This window comes from Rhopilema esculentum, chromosome 20, assembly GCF_057945365.1.
Source record: "Rhopilema esculentum isolate cy_ngs chromosome 20, ASM5794536v1, whole genome shotgun sequence".
Taxonomy (NCBI): Eukaryota; Metazoa; Cnidaria; class Scyphozoa; order Rhizostomeae; family Rhizostomatidae; genus Rhopilema; species Rhopilema esculentum.
The window spans coordinates 7,492,785-7,509,985 of NC_142834.1; the positions used below are offsets into that span (position 1 = coordinate 7,492,785).

The following is a 17,201-nucleotide window of genomic DNA, read 5'->3' on the forward strand; positions in this document are numbered from 1 at the left end:
CGTTTTGTTTTTCAAACAATGCATATTTATCAAGCAGAATAGTGCCACAAGGTGACCTGATTTTTTAATTCTCTTCAAGTCACAATCCGCATTCAATTTTCGCTTAAGGATTTATATCAACACAAAATGAAACAGTTTAAATAAACACAATCATTTCAAAGCCTGTGTTATTTCTTCTGAAGCTTAAATTTATTTTAGAGAAGATTTCTTCTTACTGGATTCTATGGTTTATCCGCCTTGAATGACGTTATTTGAATTCTGATATGACCATTGAAATCAACTGAAACTGCTGCTCGAGATGTTCTAAATAAAAACCTTTTGATTTCTAACCAGTATCTTACGAAATTAGTTAAAACCTTTTATTCGTTTGCAATTCCGTTTATTCATATGCCGCTTGCAAACTGTGCTACTATCAGCCAAAGGATTATTTGCGGAGGAGACAACCAAACGAATCGTGGTATAAAAGAACGTACCTTGTTATCGTTGCGGACTGTATCCTTCAAAAATTTCCCAATGTAATACGGGGAGATGCCAAGATCAGCAAACGTGCTGCCAGTAATAAATTTTTTATTATCGACCACCGAGTCATTGGAAATTTTTTCGCTAACACTTTCTTTTGTGAGCAGTTCGTCCTGAAATGCCTTGTTTTCACTATCGATTCTTTCAAAGCCACTACTCTCTTCATTTTTGCTCCCTTTGTCCTCCATCTTTTAGTTTATTTAAGTAAAAACATTTTTATTCTCACGTGGCCTCCTCGTCCGACTTCCAAGCAATATCCCGCGCTATGAATACCATTCTTGGTAACATCACAATTATGACAAATGCAGTGTGACGTTTGATTTAGCGAACCTCATCGCAAGCCCAGAGCACTTGAAGGGTTTCAATTCAACTGTCATAAATCTATTTTCGACTTCACCTGGTTATGCCTTTGGCCTATCAGGATATTACTGCTTTAAATGGTGGCAGTTTCGATGCACATGCTGCATATGGTAGGTTGTTTTACCAAGCACATCCAAAACATTATCTTACCAGGGGGTTGCTTCCGGGTGCTCAACATTCCCATGGCAACTAATTGTAAACCAAGTTTCTCTAAAAGACAACTGGATTACCATAATACATACTAATGGTAATTATTCCAAAATCTACTTATGAAACGAAGTTGCATTGACTTTATTTCTTCTTTCTGGATAGGTTTGCAAATAGCTAGGCCTTAAGTCAATCCCTTTACTACAATCAAAGTGATTTGTGTTCAATCGCCATTCAAATCTCCTCTCGAAATTGCTGAGGACCATGTTGGAGATGCCACCTGCCAAATTTTTTCATGTATTCATTCTAAGCTATATCTATCCCGTTTCGAATATTTAGCTATTCACATTCCTTTTGTAATTTACCATTCACAATATCCAAGCTTTATGAATTCTCGCTTGGTGGTGTATAGTCTAGCTGGTTGTCTATAGAAATAATGTTTTGGTTACAAATCATAATTCCATTTTTGAATTAAATTTATCCGGTTTTTTGTACTCTAGAATCACAGAGCCTTTGTTTTAGTTGCATCCAATTTCTTTTCTAGAAACGTTTTCCAGTTTGATTTTTATTGAAAAATTAATTTTTCTTGCATTAAATAAATTGAATTAAATAAATTGTTCGGATAAAGTTGGATATATCCCAGATACTTCATTTGGTCACAATTTTATTCACGCGATGCAAAAAAATTTCATAAATTCTTAAAAACCTCATTCTGAATATAAAATACGGTTCTTTATGGGCTAGTGTTCTTGATCTTCACCTTTTTCATTTTAACTGTATTTTGCATGTTTATAGCTGTCTAACTGTTTAACTTATAAAGCAAGCACAAGATACCCCCGTGAGCTAGAAGAGTGTCTCAATCCTAGCACGAATGACCGCTAAAATAAATATTCCTTCTCAATCTTTAAGGCAGTAGAGCCAAACATGTCAGAAACAAAAATGTGCCTATTTACATTCGACTTACCTACTTTTGCCTATTTAGAACGCACAAGGTCTTTGAAATTTGCCTAAGCAAAGTAACATAGATTAGGGTTGTTTGTGCTTCTATTCAAGTTTGCCATTCACCGACTTTGGAAATTATGGCCGTTTGCACTGTATGTGTTATTACGTAAGAATGGGCTTGAGTGCATAGCGTTTTTGGTATACTCGAAATGTTTCCAATAAGGATAAGGGGTAGCAACCGCTGGCACTTTGTACCTGTCCTTGTCAGGTATGTGAAGTAAACAAGTTTTCGGCTGATTTATCAAGGATATCGAGAAGCCCCAGTAATAGAGTCATTTTTTTCTCTATTTACTAGTATTTGGCAGTCTCGTTTGCAAACATGGCTCTGAAAGCTCTTTAATCAGAGGCTAACATGTTTTTACACATATTCTCGATGTTGATAAAATCATATCTGCCTGGCAAAGTTGCACAATAAATCATTATTCCCAAAATTCTAATAGATATACCTCAGAGATTGTCTGCAACGATGCTTGCAAAACTGTCGGGTCAGCCTTGCGGATAACTTTGTTTTGAGTTCCTTTTAATGCGATTGCACATGTGTTATCGTCTGGGCATTGCTGGGAACATTGTCCTTATAAATGATGTCGAGAACGCTATCTCTTAGACATCACGTCAAACTCAGAATGTCTTTTACTTGACTTTCTTCTCTTTGATAATCGCAACAAAGAATTTGCAAAAACAGACAGTAGGACTCCAATTGTGTTCCACGGGGAACTGTGATTAGTTGATGTTGTTGTTGTTTTAGAATTATCTATCAGCAAGATATATCAGCATTTGCTTGGTGGTTAGCATTCAAATAAGACCATTAGAATTTGAATACCGAAGTATAGGCTTTGGCAATCGTTGAATCGAAGCAGATACAAATCAATCAAGTATGATCAGAAGATAAAAACTGTGCTTTGTTTGGACTTTCTTTTAACTGAATGGTTGAAAGGACAGGAGAAGGTTGAAAGTGGAAGTTTCCAAAAACTTTGGAGGCTTATTAGAAAACTGTAATGCAGAAACATCGCTGGCAAAGCCCAGCCTCATACTCGATCTGCCTCGTTTAAGTTCCTCATAATATGATATCAAATTATTTTTGTTCAATAGAAAGACAAAGAAATATTTTTTTTCGAATCGAGCCTTTGTGTCCATAGATTATGAACGAGATCAAATTAATGTTAGCTGACATCTTTGCTGAGAAAGAGTTTGGCAAACACTGTTTTGCATACCTCATTGCCAATGTAGAATTTTATCAAATAACTTCAGTTCAAATATTTTCAATTCAAATCATAATATCTGAGGGTATATAAATGTAGAATAAAGTCTTATCACTTTTCCAGCAATTATAACAGAAAACCGTTCTCTTGGTGAAGGAGCAAGATAGATTAAAGGAAGCAAAAGCTTTTCTTGGCTATTTCATTTCAAATGATTTTCCAGCAGAAAATTGAATAATTAGTAGAAGGGTAATTTAGTTGGAAAAGGGTCGAACTAATTGTCTAGCACTTTGTGTTCATGGCTGTCGACACATTCTCGATGGCAACTTTAATCATATTCACAAATTGCTCATAATGCAAGAGGCCATCGCTATTTCTGCAGTTTAACTTTGATGAAAATAAATTGATGGGCTTTTTAAGGAGTGTCATTTAAAGGATGTCGATTAAACATCACAATTAAAACTGCCATGATGGGTAATATTGCAATTAGATTTTAGAGCTCTTTATGACAAAAAAATTTAAATTTGCTTCAATACACCCGATACTGTATGAGAAACAGACCGACCTGTTCATGTTTTCGTTATACTTTGAGCCATTTGCTTGAAATTGCTCAAAAATTAACTGCTCAATTTGCCCATAGATGATTTTTCGTCAGAAAAAATTGAGAAAATGTTTTAGCCAAATCCATTATTTGGTCTTGCTTGCATTAATCACCCAGGTCTTTTGAGTTTTTATTCAACATATCACCTCACTCACTGAAATATCTCAGAAAAAATATTTGGGCGTTGATTTTGATATGCTTTCGAAGAGTCGTCGTAACTTTCAATAAAACGTAGCAGTTTTATGTTAACTTGTGTGTACTTATGTGTTTGAGCTTGCTATATGTCTTTTTAGCATTTGAAATTGGTTATAGTCGTAAATGTGGCGTTGGAGATACTGAGAAAATAAATAAATATAAGAAGTATGAATATCTGATCTGTTTTTAACGGATACACAGTGGCATGGATAAAGGAGGGTCAGAGGGGAAGAAAAACCTCCCTGTTAAGCTAAGCTGCTATTTGGTTGGAAATATTTTATGGTTGTCTTTTTTATCAAAGTGTTACATTTTGAGAAGAAGGATATAAAAGCTGAATATAGCGATTTCTTTCGTTGTTCTGAATAAGATTGGCAATCTCTTTTGATTAGGCATAGAATGCCCTTTTTAAAGAAGGAAACGGGAAAAAATCTTAAATTCCATAATTATGTCACTTGACTGGGAAAAAGTGATAAAACTTAATCTTCTATTTCCTTTCCGTTCAAAAGCTGTCATGTTCTGTTCAATGGTATGAAAAAAGATTATTAGAGTTCTGTCGAAAAATCTAAATCTCTCACCTTTTCCTGCCGTACATACCTGCGGTACGTAAATTTCCTAAAATACATAGTAATCTTGATTAATCCCAAAAGGGAATGATGAAAGTACTTTGCATTGACTAAGAGTGTGGGGAAAGAAAATGTTTGGAAATATTGATGAGAACATCAATTGCAAACAATTTTTCTTCTTCTTGCTCTCACAAACCTTTTCACCTATTCATTTCTAGATTACCTATCGTGCTCATTCTGCTCATTCCGTATCTCAATCTGTTCCTAACGTACCTTGCAACTTTCGTTTAATTCCTTTCTCTCACACTTTTCCCTTTATCCCTTATGATTTTTCCACATCTTTGCTTCCATTTTCTGTTATGTTTTCCTTTTTTCTCCTTCAATAAAGCTCAATCTATATTTGACATTCTCTCTTTTGATTGTCCTTCCTTTTTCTGCATTGAAAAACTCTTTTTCAACGTTTTATATGTTTTGTTTCCTACTCTTCGTTCATTTTCTACTTTTTCCTTGTCTCCTGGGCAGTTTCTTATAAGGCATCCAAATCCAAAATTTTAGTTTTCTTTTCGCCTTTCAACTTCATCTTTCTCTATTACTGTTGTCAGCTTTTTTCCTCATACTTTTTCTAAGCTTGTTCTAATTATGTAAAGTTCTCGAAGTTTTATTTCCTTCACTCTTCTTGACTTTTTTCCTTCTAACTTAAAGTGAATTGTCTACTTCTTTGCTTCCTTCAACAAAAGAGTCAGCTTTTTCATATCTCTTCTTGTCTTTGCTTTAATTTCCTGTCACGTTTTCTTTTTCCATCTGTTATAAAACTCAATCTATGTTTGAAATTGTCTCTCCTGTTTTCTTTCCTCCTTCATGCATTCACAAACTTTTTTCTCTGTTCCTACTCTCGTTTATGTCTACATTTTCCTTATCTCTACTCTGGAGCAATTTCCTTATCTTTATTAAGCCCACATGTACAACATTTTCGTTTTCTTTTTGCACAGTTCAGCCATTCTCTTTTTCGCCTTTCTTTATCACAATTGTCTACTTTGTACCTCATACTTTCTTCTAACCGTATCCCTTTTTGTGTAGGCCTTGCCTATTTTGGTTTCTTTTTCCTCACCTTTCTCGATATTCTCTTTTCGTTTTTTGAACTTTTTCCAGTCATTTTCTTTCATTACTGTCTTTATGTTTACTTTTTTCTACCCTTTTTACTTTTTCTTGTAAAACGCAATCTTCATTTGATATTCTTTATTGTTTCCTTTTTTCTGTTTGCATTCACAAACCAGTTCTCCACGTTCCTAATTCCTACTCTTTGCTTAAGTGTACGTTTTCCTTCTCTCCAGGGCAGTTTTTATCAAGCTCTCATGTCCAGCACTTTTGCTTTCCTGTTTTCTACAATGCGTAGAAAATTCTAGTTGCCACTTTTTATGCAAATAATCATGATCTGTAAACGTGAATACTTTCATTGTCAAACCAGTGTTCTAATACCACTTTTTGTTAAACCTCCTTTGGATTCAACAGTCATTAGTCTAATAATGTGCATGAGGCTCTTGCACTCAACTCAAGATTGAAAAAATGACAATGATTATTGTAATTTTTAAATATTTATAACAAAAATAAAGATATTGATTATAATTGATATGCCCGTTCACCTATTTTTATCTTTAACAGGGGCGGAGGGATCCAGTAAAAAATCTGACTGAGTTCCAGGCCAAGCCTAGGATAATGCATTGATGATTGTGCCTAAGACAACATTTTCATTCATATTTATGCATTTTGGTACCGGGGGGGGGGGGCTGGGGGATAGGTACTATCTACTCACTAAATATCGATTCTAACTTTCTTTCCGACAGAAAACAGTGCCTCTGTGAAAATGTCTGCAACCCTTCCCTTTCTAAATACCCTCTTGTTTGTCTTGGATGCCACAGCAAAGCTTTACCTACGTAGACATCAGTCACCAGTCTATTTTTCAAAATATGGTGTTCCCTTGCTATAACGACTGCAATTTAGAATAAAGGTAGTTAATGCTCCTGGAAAATTAACGATACTTCCTGGTTTTATCTCAAACGCTTAATAATCTGCTAGAATGCTGCTAAGGTCGTGAAAATAAGACATCTGCAGTCGCCATTTCGAATTCAAAGTTTTGCAGTTCTACAACAGATCAGAAACGATAGGTAGCCAATCAACTACTGGCTATTGTACAGCTCTCTTACAAATATGGTATCATTTCCGAGTTCCGGATGTTTTTTGACTTAGTTCCATCGACTATTATTGTGCACTTTATTGACTTTCGAGGCAGAAAACGTTTATTTCCGAGTTCTAGGCCTGACTGTGTTGTCCTCCACCAAGTCTGGAAAATCGTTTCAAAATCACGACAGAGAAGAAGGAAGGTAAAGGGCGAGCGAATTACATCAAAATGGCAATTTTAAGATTTTGAATTTCTTTTTTCTAGGTTTCACTTTTTTAGTTTAAATATTACTTATTTCAGGAAACACTATTTTTAGCTGTATGTATGGAAAACTGACTGAGTTCTGTGCACTCTGTTTAAGGCCAATCTTTTCTCATTCTTATAGCCTGCTAAGTCGTGTTTCCCTCGTATTATCATCTTACGTTAATTCCTTGTTTTTTATAATTTTTGTATGAATGGCTTCATGTATTTTAACAGATTGCATTGTGCAGCATGGTTATGGAAATGAGAGGGCGCCTTCTGATATCACCAGAGAGAGGCAGGGAGAGGCAAGATGGCGTCGAAAGTGTTCAATGTTTCAATGTGCGCTCCCAAGATCAAGATGACAGAGAAATGGCAATGATCGCTGACAATCGTGCAGCTGAAATGGTGAGCAATTTAAGCTCTTCTTTGCTACAATTCACGTTTTCTGTTTATGATGACTATGGCTGGAGTCCTCCGTCGATGCACCAAGATGGTCACTCAGTTTTCTTCCTTCGATTTTGAAAATTTATTTCGATTCGATTATTGAAGGAAATTAAACATTGAAATTAAGGGTCAAAGTTTGATGAAAATGATCCATGAACCCTCTACATCTTTCTGGTTTCCAAAGTTTGAACCCCTGCCCCGGAGTTATATTCATACAGAACAGAACAACATTAACAATCAGAAGCACACAACCAGACCCCAGTTAGATATACAAGGACATACGGTGTGAAGTTAGTGGCATAGCATGAGCAATATCAAGGCTTTAAATACGAATGTGGAATCATGCAAGTGGTTTACCAAATAAAAAAATAGACCAGGCGTATATTACGGCAAGGGTAACATCTCTCCAAACTTTTTGCCATCATGATATTTAGCTACCTTACACTTTGGTAATGAGAAAATTTTTGGTAAACGGCGAATACCTGCTGCGTTTACCAAACAGGGGCATTTTCCCAAACCAGGGGTTAAGGCCAGTTTTGAATCATGTGAGCTGCAACCTCTATCCCGGCTGGATTTCATGGCAGTTTTCGATAAGATCTCGGAAGTGCACAAGCTATTACCCAGGAGTGCAAGAGTGCATTTGTGGAAAATGTGCACATTTGAGTGCGCATCAAATTTCTCAGTGATTCTTGAGTTTGTGCATATTTTGTCCAGCACTTTTCCTGTTTACATCAATTTTACATCTCTGGGAAATTCTGATTTAAAGTTGAACTATGCTTACCTATCACTACCATCAGTGGCTGTTATTAAAATTTCTAAAAATTTGGCCAGTAAAGAGATGATTTAAAAAAAATAATCATTATTGAAAAAAGGCATTATGTTTAAAAAGGCCTATAACATGATCTCACAAGCAGAGCCACGGAGAGGGGGGCAAGGGGGCAAATTGCCTAATGTCCTTGATGTCTAGGGAATTTTATGAAAAAGGAATTTCCATTTTAAGAATGGAATTTGTTTTTTATAGTTGAATGAGAGTAATCCCTTTATAGAATGGAAATAATAGTGAAAAGTGACAATGAAACAATTAAAACAAAGTAGTATTGAAACAATTGCAAGAAAATGACTGCAAACAATATTATGCAGCGTATTCTGCAGCCAATCTAAAGAAAGGGGTCAAAAAAATTCTCTGCTCGCTTTGCTCACAAGGGTGCCTTTTTTTCAGTTTTGACTCAGCCCCACTGAAAACTTTTTGCAGGCCCTAATCTAAAGTGGATCACTCAATTTAGAATGACACTTTTTTTTCCAATCTCAGTTGCGGACAAATTTAAAAAGTCATTTTGCCATAGTTGAAAAAAAATTTCTAATTTGAGCCACTTCCAAAAACATGCCTAAACCACACCCATCTTTCGGGTGTGCAAGAGTGCACCCATTATTTTACAAAAATATCTCAGGAGTGCGGCTGCCATGGAATCCATACTGGATTGTATCTTACCCGTATTCTACTTCGAAATAAAATGATCGAAAAATCGCAAGGACTTGACAGAGAATATAATAGTGATGCACAGGACAGAGATATGATACAGGCCTTCCCGGGAAAGGCATGCGACCGCACTCGTACGGGCTGGTACACGCCTCCCCTCACCGAGGAGTGCGTTTAATCGCATGCCTATTTTTGTAATCATTCATTCGTTTTTTAACCAAAGCGCTGGAAACTAATAAGGTGACAAAACCTCAAGAAATTATTTTGTTTTTCATTTTGATGTGCTTTGCCGGTCTTGTCCACTGTACTGGGTCAACTTGATCATTTTGAAGAGCTGTTGTGGCGAGGCTTGAATGCAATTAAACACTGACCAAATGACCATAGCATCAGGGCTAGTAGTAGTCAGGGCAGAACAAATTTTTTATCCAGTTTAGACAAGATTTGTGCTGTATTTCTTCTAATCTAAGTTTGGCGTCTTCAGCAAGAAAAGTAAAAGGGTCGCAAAAAAGCTCGCCATATTCCTGAAATGGGGCAACAATGACATTATAAGGCTATAATATTGAAGTCAACAATAATAAGCAATATATATGTACAAAAATTTGAAGAAAGTTGTGTGCGAAATATCAGATCATCAGGCATCCATCATTCTAAGGAGCTGCTGTTTTTTTAAGCCTTTTCCAATGGCCCCTTGCTGGAAAGCCCACTTTCTGTACGCTATTCTTTTACGCCACTGATTTCAGTACCAGTTGCTATCACCAGCTGGGTTGCAATGCTAAACAATGCTAAACAACCCTCCCCAGAAGGGCTTGCGCAATATGGCATATTTGTCCGATGAGGTTGTCCCATTCTTCCACAAATTGTTCAAAGTTGTATCGTTTTCATATGAAAGCAGAACATTTGGAAAATGGCAGGTTGTGACAAAGGCATGAAATTTTCAAGAGTTTTTGGGTCCAAAGATTTGGAATTCTCGTGCAAATGAAATAAAATAGTTCTTATAAAAGTTCTTATAAAAGATTGTTATTTCGAAAATCAATGCGCCTGTAACGCTTGCAGTCAGTAACTGCCATAATGCAATCTTATAAATTGCTTCATGTTAGTGTTTATTAGTGCCCACACTATTGTCAAACTAACAGTAAAAAGGCATTATTATTATTATTATTATTATTATTATTATTATTATTATTATTATTATTATCAAAAATCTAAGCCTTTGGAACCTAAGCCAATCATCTGATTGCGAATTCTGCCTTCTTCCCGAAACTTTACTCCATGTCGTTGCAGGCTGCAAAGTTTATCTCGAACAAGGTCGTTATACCTGGCGTCATAATTCTGCTCTAAATTTTCTTGCAACCTCCTTGAAAGCAATCGAGGGATCCTCTCTTATTGCCGATATACCTGGCTTCTCCTCACCATCCATCATAACTGGAGACAATCTGCGCCCAGATCTACTTCTGCGTACAAAGGAAAACATTCTTTATGTTTTGGAACTAACGATAGGATTTGAAACTAACCTTAACTGCAATGCAGAAAGGAAACGTTCAAAATATGCTCGCCTTGTCTCAGATCTAAGACCAAGGTTCAAACCTGTCATATTTGTAAATCTCTCCATCAGCTCTCTTGGCATCTTCGGCGACTCATGCAGCTCATTCCTTGAAATGTGTAACTCTCTTTCCATCGATGATCAACACAAACGATATCTCATTTCTAAGCTTTCTACGATATCCATGCGTACCACCTATTACATTTTTTGCTGTAGGAACAAAACATGGACTAACCCAGAGCTACTCCCCTTTTAACGTTTTTTTTTTTTCTCTTTACTACGATTGTAATAGTCTTATTTTGTAAAAACAGGCTAGCCAGTTACAAATTACCTTGTAATAGTGAGATTTGTAATTGTAGTTTTAACTGGAATTCAAAATGAAAAGTTTCCATTATTATTATTATTATTATTATTATTAGACTTGGAGACAGAAAGATAGCGCTTTGGATTCAAAGAAAGAGAAATCCACAATAGAATTGTTCTGTTTAAAGTGTCTGTACTGCAACGTTTCGTGCCGTTTTCAAATCATGCCATTTTCAAATCGTGCTGTTTTCAAATCGTACCGTTTTTAAAACCGTTTTCATATACCTTTTGATGAGACACAATTGAAAGTTGGGGTCAAAATTTTAACTTTTTTCAAGGGTTTCATGAAGACATGAAACCATGATGGCAAGAGGGATTGCTGGTAACTACATCTAAAATACTTTCAGCATCAAATTTAGTGAAGATCTCTGGCAATGTCATTTCCCTTCCTTTATCGTTTTGCCACCAGAGGTTTTTTGCTAAGGTTGTATGAAAACTAAAGAAAGGACTTAAGAATGGGGGTATTTGAAGGCTCCATATACTATGTAATTAAACATTTGTAGAAGTAAGACAAAACACCAATTGCACTCCATCACACGCCTAAAACAGCTTAGGGGTGCTAAATGCCACACTTGTGCTAATTCATTCCCAGGAAGGCCTGTGATATGAGATATAGCTAGATATATTGACTGATGATCACATTAAGCATGAAACTTGGAATAGCAACATATAACCCTCCTTTTCTATGCACCAAATAACGTAAAACTAGATCAAAATTAGCTAAATAATAGTACAAAATTTCGGAATAACCTCAAATGACAGGACCCATGTTCCATGGACAACATGCCATGTGCTCTAAAGTAGATAGAAACAAAGAACTGATAAAAGTCTGCACGCAGGTATCGCGGAGAGGCTATCCTAAAATGAATGACAAAGAAGATTCTACCGAAAAGGTGCTCTGATTAAAGATTTGAGCCCCCTCTTTCTAAGGTATCAGTTTAAGATTTTATATAATTTGCTATCAGATTGCATTGGAAAACTTCTTAACTGTAATATAATCATTTTATTTCGAAGTAGAGTAAGGATAGATACAGTAAAGGTTGCAGCACATATGATTCAAGACTGGCCCTAACCCCCTGTTTGGGAAAATGTCCATATTTGGTAAACGCAGCAGGTATTCACCGATTACCAAATATTTTCTCATTACCAAAGGGTAAGGATAACTAAATACCATGGTGGCAAAAAGGTCGGAGAGATCTCACCCTTGCTATAATATATGCCTGGTCTATATGAAGACTTCTGTAGATTTTGACACAGTTGATTTTATTTATCAAAGAGTATGTTCTCTTCAGTCAATCATCGCTTCGATTTTGGCATCGTGTTTTTTTTGCCTGAGTACCTTCTTTGATTCTACACTAGAAGTCAAGTTTTCAGCAACCCTCATTTATTCAGATAGTTCAGCATGTTAAAATAGTGCATGAACAGGTCTCAGAGGCAGGACGGCCAAGAGGAATCTGAGGCCTTAGGGGTAAACCAAAAAAGTCATGTTTTTCCATTATTAGGCATACTTTTGCTACGTTTCATTGATTTCATTCTTAAAATTAAATTCATTACTTTATGAGGCCCCCTAGACCTTCAAGGCCCTGGGGAAATTTGCCTCCTTGCCCCTCCTCCCAGTGGCCTTACTAACAGGGGCTCCAGTACCTCCAGGACCAGTGTTCAGTGTTTTTCAATAAACTTCGAATTTCCCCAAACTTAAGGAGAGCTTTTGGGCGATACTTTTTGGGTCTTATCCCTTTTTGGGTTGTGCCCCATCCCCGCACCCCCTGCACCCCCGCTAGCAACAGCCCTGATGAAATTAAAAAAAACAAATAATTAGATTTTAAATGACATTTTACACAAAGACATTTCCAGCCTAAATCCTAATAGAAATAACTATATATTTATATTATTCAACTTTTTCAATTGGTACTTCAGAAATGTGGTATTCATTTTGAGGGGTATTTCTATTTAGAATTTGTCATATAGTAGCATTAGCTAACATTGATTTCCATATTCCAACGATGGCTACATGCATAAAGCTTGCTCAAATCAATTTGCAAATGTTACCATGTCCTCTTTCTTTTAATCCTCCTATGAAGAGCACGATCATCAGCAAAAGATTTATGTCAGAAGAAACATTGTTAGCAATGTCATTTATAAATATTGAGAAAAATACCGGATCAAGGACAGATCCTTAAGGAAAACCTGACGGTACATTACAAGGAGACAATTTTTCTCCATCCTTTACAAATCTTTCAGTACTACGACTTAGAAAGTTTTAATTCAAAGAAACTTTTGGTTGAGAAGTGTTGAGAAGAAGAAACAATGGCCTTCTTTTATACTGGGTAGCAACACCTTGCTTGTGCAAAATTTGCATTCCATTTGGCCATTTTTTAACCCAATACACCTGTGGCTTTGGCCTTAAAAAAGACAATGTTATGTTTGATTGGGCAGTGAGCCTGCCTACAATGAGCAATGAGCCTGCCTATAATGAGCAAAAACTCCAAAGATGTGCTATCTGTGCCAAGAACAAAAGCCCAAAGGACAGCAAAAGAGACATATCTTGTCCCATATTAATTGTGATTATAAAGGGATAGAACTGAGATAGAAGGCATGGTATAAGAATTTTTTTCAAAAAGGTGCAATATTGTAGACAAGCCAAAAAACTGCTCACCTGCAGGCAGAAATTTCTAAGTATCACTTACGAAAATTTCAAACTTCAAAAACTTTACCTTGTGACTTCGAGTAAACAAAGCTACCTTAAATACAGCTAATTTTTAAAAAACCTTCTTTTTCAAAAAAATAGTTTGCAGGTTTAGATGTTTCATTGATGGTTAAAGGCATTGAATCATGATAAAATGGATTGGGTATACCCTTAGTGACAAAATCCGCTGAGTCATGATTTTCATGACTGCCATGCTATTGGTTGACCTGGAACTGGTCACATGAACTCACCTTGTACTGATTGACGAAACAATTTCCATCAATAGCAAGTTGTCAACAATGGATGCAAGTATCACATGAAACAGCAGCGATCACGCTGAAACCAAATGACCCCCTATAGAGAAGGCCTATTTACCATGACTCAATGCCTTCAAAATTTGGAATTTTTACCCATTAGTTTGGTTGGCATTTGTTTCGTCAAACATCTTTTCGTTATTTAGTAAAAACTTTTCTGAAAAAATTTAGAAAGAGTTATTTGCAAGTCTACAACAAGTTTTTATGATTTGGATATTTTTTGCTAACAGTGAGGTGGATCAGAATTACTGTGGGTACAAGTTTTTTCTTTAGCATAAATATTTTTTAAGCAAAAATGTTTCACTGGTACAAATAACCTCAAATATGCACCCGTTTATTAGAATTTAGGCTATTTTTACAATTTAATGTTCAAGCAGAGCACCTCTGATACAAGCAAATAGCATGTAATCAGACAAACATCATAGTAGTGATAACACTGACACTTAAGCCAGGCTGCACGGAAGTGATGGTTTTGATTCTCCCTGTTTGGGGCCATAGGGATCATTTCATAGGAGTCTGGTTTTTTAGGATGGCTATGTTACAGGAAGTTCTGTAGCAAGGAGCTTACACAATTTTTTACAGCTCCTTTTGTGAATGGGGCATTTATTCCAAATTGGAGAACATGCTTGAATTTTTGTTTTTGTCAGCACATTGATTAAATTTATATTGGGGAAGATTTTTTACATTTTTCCTCTGCTCCAAAAATCTTTTCATGTTTCTATGGATCATTAGGTGTGTATCAACCTAGTTCACCCTAACTGTTTTAAAACCTTTGATAATGATTTTAAATGAAGAGACAAAATTGCTCCTTTTAGCTACAAGAACCTCAAGTCAGTTCACAATTATTCGATTAGCACAGAAAAAATGATTAACAACTGCTGCTTGTACTAATTAAGGTCTTAATGTGGAGAGTTGGAAAAATATTGACAAACCTTATCAACCTTTTCACCTGTTATCAATCAACCCTGCCAAGCCAATCCAAGGCAGCCTCTTCCTAGTCAAGGCATGCCAAGTATTGCCTGGCAACCCCTACCAAGCCCTGTTCTACCCTGTCCAGCCAAGCTGTAGCCAGCCAAGCTCTATTCTGTCCAGTCAAGCTCTGCCCTGTCCAGCCAAGCTTTACCTTGTCCAGCCAAGCCAAGCCCCAGTCTGGCCCAGTCCAGTTAGAATTAGACCGATTTCAGGTTTCTATGAATTTTTATATTATTGTTTTAGGCAAGTCAAGGAGAAGATACCTAGCTAAATGAAGTAAGAAAATGATGATCTGCAAGACCTTGGTTGACCCTGAGACGCACAGAAATGGAGGACTTGAATGTGTTTTTAGTGAGTAGTGTTGTTTTTCTGTCAGAACTGTTCTTAGAAACCATTTAAATGGTATAGAGTGATAAAGTCAGCATCACCAAGCCCATAGTTGATACACCTGCAGTAGGGTTTGTTTGTTACAGCCATTCATCAAACAAATTAAATGTTTAGTTGAAATCTGCAGTTGTTCAAGCCAGCACCAAAATTGCAAGTAGCTGTTTTTGTTGTAGTTAGAATCATATTTTTGGCAGCTGAAACTTGCTTTAAAAGTATTTATAAGTATGGTTAGAAGTGTAAATCTTCATGAAATAAAGGGACACCAACTATAAGGTAGAAATATGAGGAAAACCAATGATAACTAACTGGTGAATTGCAGCATAGAAAGAAAGTTTCACACAGCTGTAATACTTATCCCCTTTTTAGAACAAGTAAATGCAGACAGCATTCCCTTAATGAATTCACTTCTGACCCGCTCTTTGTCCTCTAATCTGAACACATTGATCCTTGCTTGTTGGATATTGGATTTCAAGACCTGTTTTGATGTAGCTATATTCTCAACATTTTTTTGCGTTGTCCAAATTTCATGTGATCTCTCAATCAAATACACAATAGTTTCTCTTTTGAATCAGTCACTTATGAGCCATCTTTTTGTAAGCAATTGTAAATCTAATGATTATTACTTCTTGTGTTTGCATATTCATTTAAGATTTATTTAAGTACAATTATTTGGAGGGTGAAAGTCAATAAATTTTGCTTCGATTCAGTAAAAACATTTTTTGGTAGTCAGTAGCAACAAAATGATGTAAAAATTTAATTCATTTATCTTTTATTTTCATTACCTTAGAGTTAAAAACTGAATTTAAAAAAGGGCATTTCCATCATTTTCTGGTTACCTGAAGTGTGTGGCACCAAAATCCTGCTCAAACCCCTCCCTGCCTATAAAAATTGAAAAGAACAGTTTCAACAATGCAGTTTCCCATTCTCAGTACCACATTATCCAGGAACACAGCCTTTACCAAAGAAGGCCAAGACCAGGAGGGATGATTTCCCTGATTACCCCTGTTGTTCAGGCAACCTGTCATTGATCTAATCCAAGTCTTCTGCAAGGTGCAAGTATTAATATTTATCACTCACCATTTAAGCACCCTTGTGATTTCTTTGACAAAACATCTATATTTTGCAAGCTATACACTCTTTTTTATAAGAACCAGTAAATTTAAGTTCAGGCAGACTGTTCTTAATTTTTTCAAAAATCTGAGGCTGGATTGTTCTTAAATTGTTCTAAAATTTATAGGGTGGAAGCAGTTCAATTGCTAGATTTTTTGCTCCAGGGAGGTGCTCAGACCTCATTTGCCAACAAAGTGAGTGAGACAACCTTCATTTGCTGACAACTGCAGCGGTTTTAGAGACTGCAGGGCATGAGGCCAAAAACATATGCGGCCCTTGTTCTTTACAATTTTTATTGTAAATTTTAAATTGGCCATGGCCCTGGACCCCCTTTAAAACCATCAGTCGCTGACAAGTTTGAATATTCACCGAAAAAGCACCCATACATCGCTAAAAATCCTCGTTTTTCCGATAAAACTTTGTTGAAAATTCTATTTCAGAGTAGCTGGGCCTCAGCTTGTTCTTAATTTGTTCTTAACTTTTGACCAGTTTTGAGGCTCGTGTTCTTTTAACATTTTCCTTGTGAAAAATAGTGTATTACATATTTTTTGAAGAAATTAATCATTGACAATTAATCAAAAATCATTGACTCTGAAAATCAGTTTTTATGACCAGGAAAATAGATTTCCTAAGGCAAGCAAAACAATTGATAAAAGCCTTTTAAACTATTTGAACTTGTTTTATTTACAGTGAAGACAAATTTTAGCTTGAAGATCTTTTTTGTTGTATTTGCAGGTAGATAGGCTCATAATTTCAATGTATTGGGTTTAAAAATGATTTTAGCAACTATTTTTCAACTGTATCAAAGCATAGATACGATATATGGTGAATTAAACATGAGAGAGAAAGATATAAATTTTTCCCAGGCTCTTCTCTCTTTTGTTGATAAACATGATATTCTTAAAC

At 36.0% G+C, this 17,201-nt stretch overlaps 2 protein-coding genes across 5 annotated transcripts in view; one reads left to right on the forward strand and one right to left on the reverse strand.

The window, feature by feature from the left end:
• The window catches only part of LOC135687649 (sodium channel protein 1 brain), a 45,659-nt gene extending 42,683 nt beyond the window's left edge, over positions 1 to 2,976 (reverse strand). The window contains exon 1 of one of the 2 annotated variants that reach the window (XM_089114649.1): positions 474 to 2,976. In XM_089114649.1, coding sequence (XP_088970775.1) covers positions 474 to 707 — 234 coding nt within the window. In that variant the 5' untranslated portion in view covers positions 708 to 2,976. The remainder of the gene's footprint in view (positions 1 to 473) is intronic. The other variant, XM_089114648.1, reaches the window with a different exon arrangement.
• LOC135687650 (NCK-interacting protein with SH3 domain) overlaps positions 1 to 16,576 on the forward strand; it is an 82,386-nt gene extending 65,810 nt beyond the window's left edge. For 2 of the 3 annotated variants that reach the window (XM_089114653.1, XM_089114652.1), the window contains exons 17-18: positions 7,237 to 7,407; positions 15,042 to 16,412. The gene's annotated coding sequence lies outside the window, so the exon portion shown is untranslated. The other variant, XM_089114654.1, reaches the window with a different exon arrangement.
• The last annotated feature ends 625 nt before the right edge of the window (positions 16,577 to 17,201 follow it).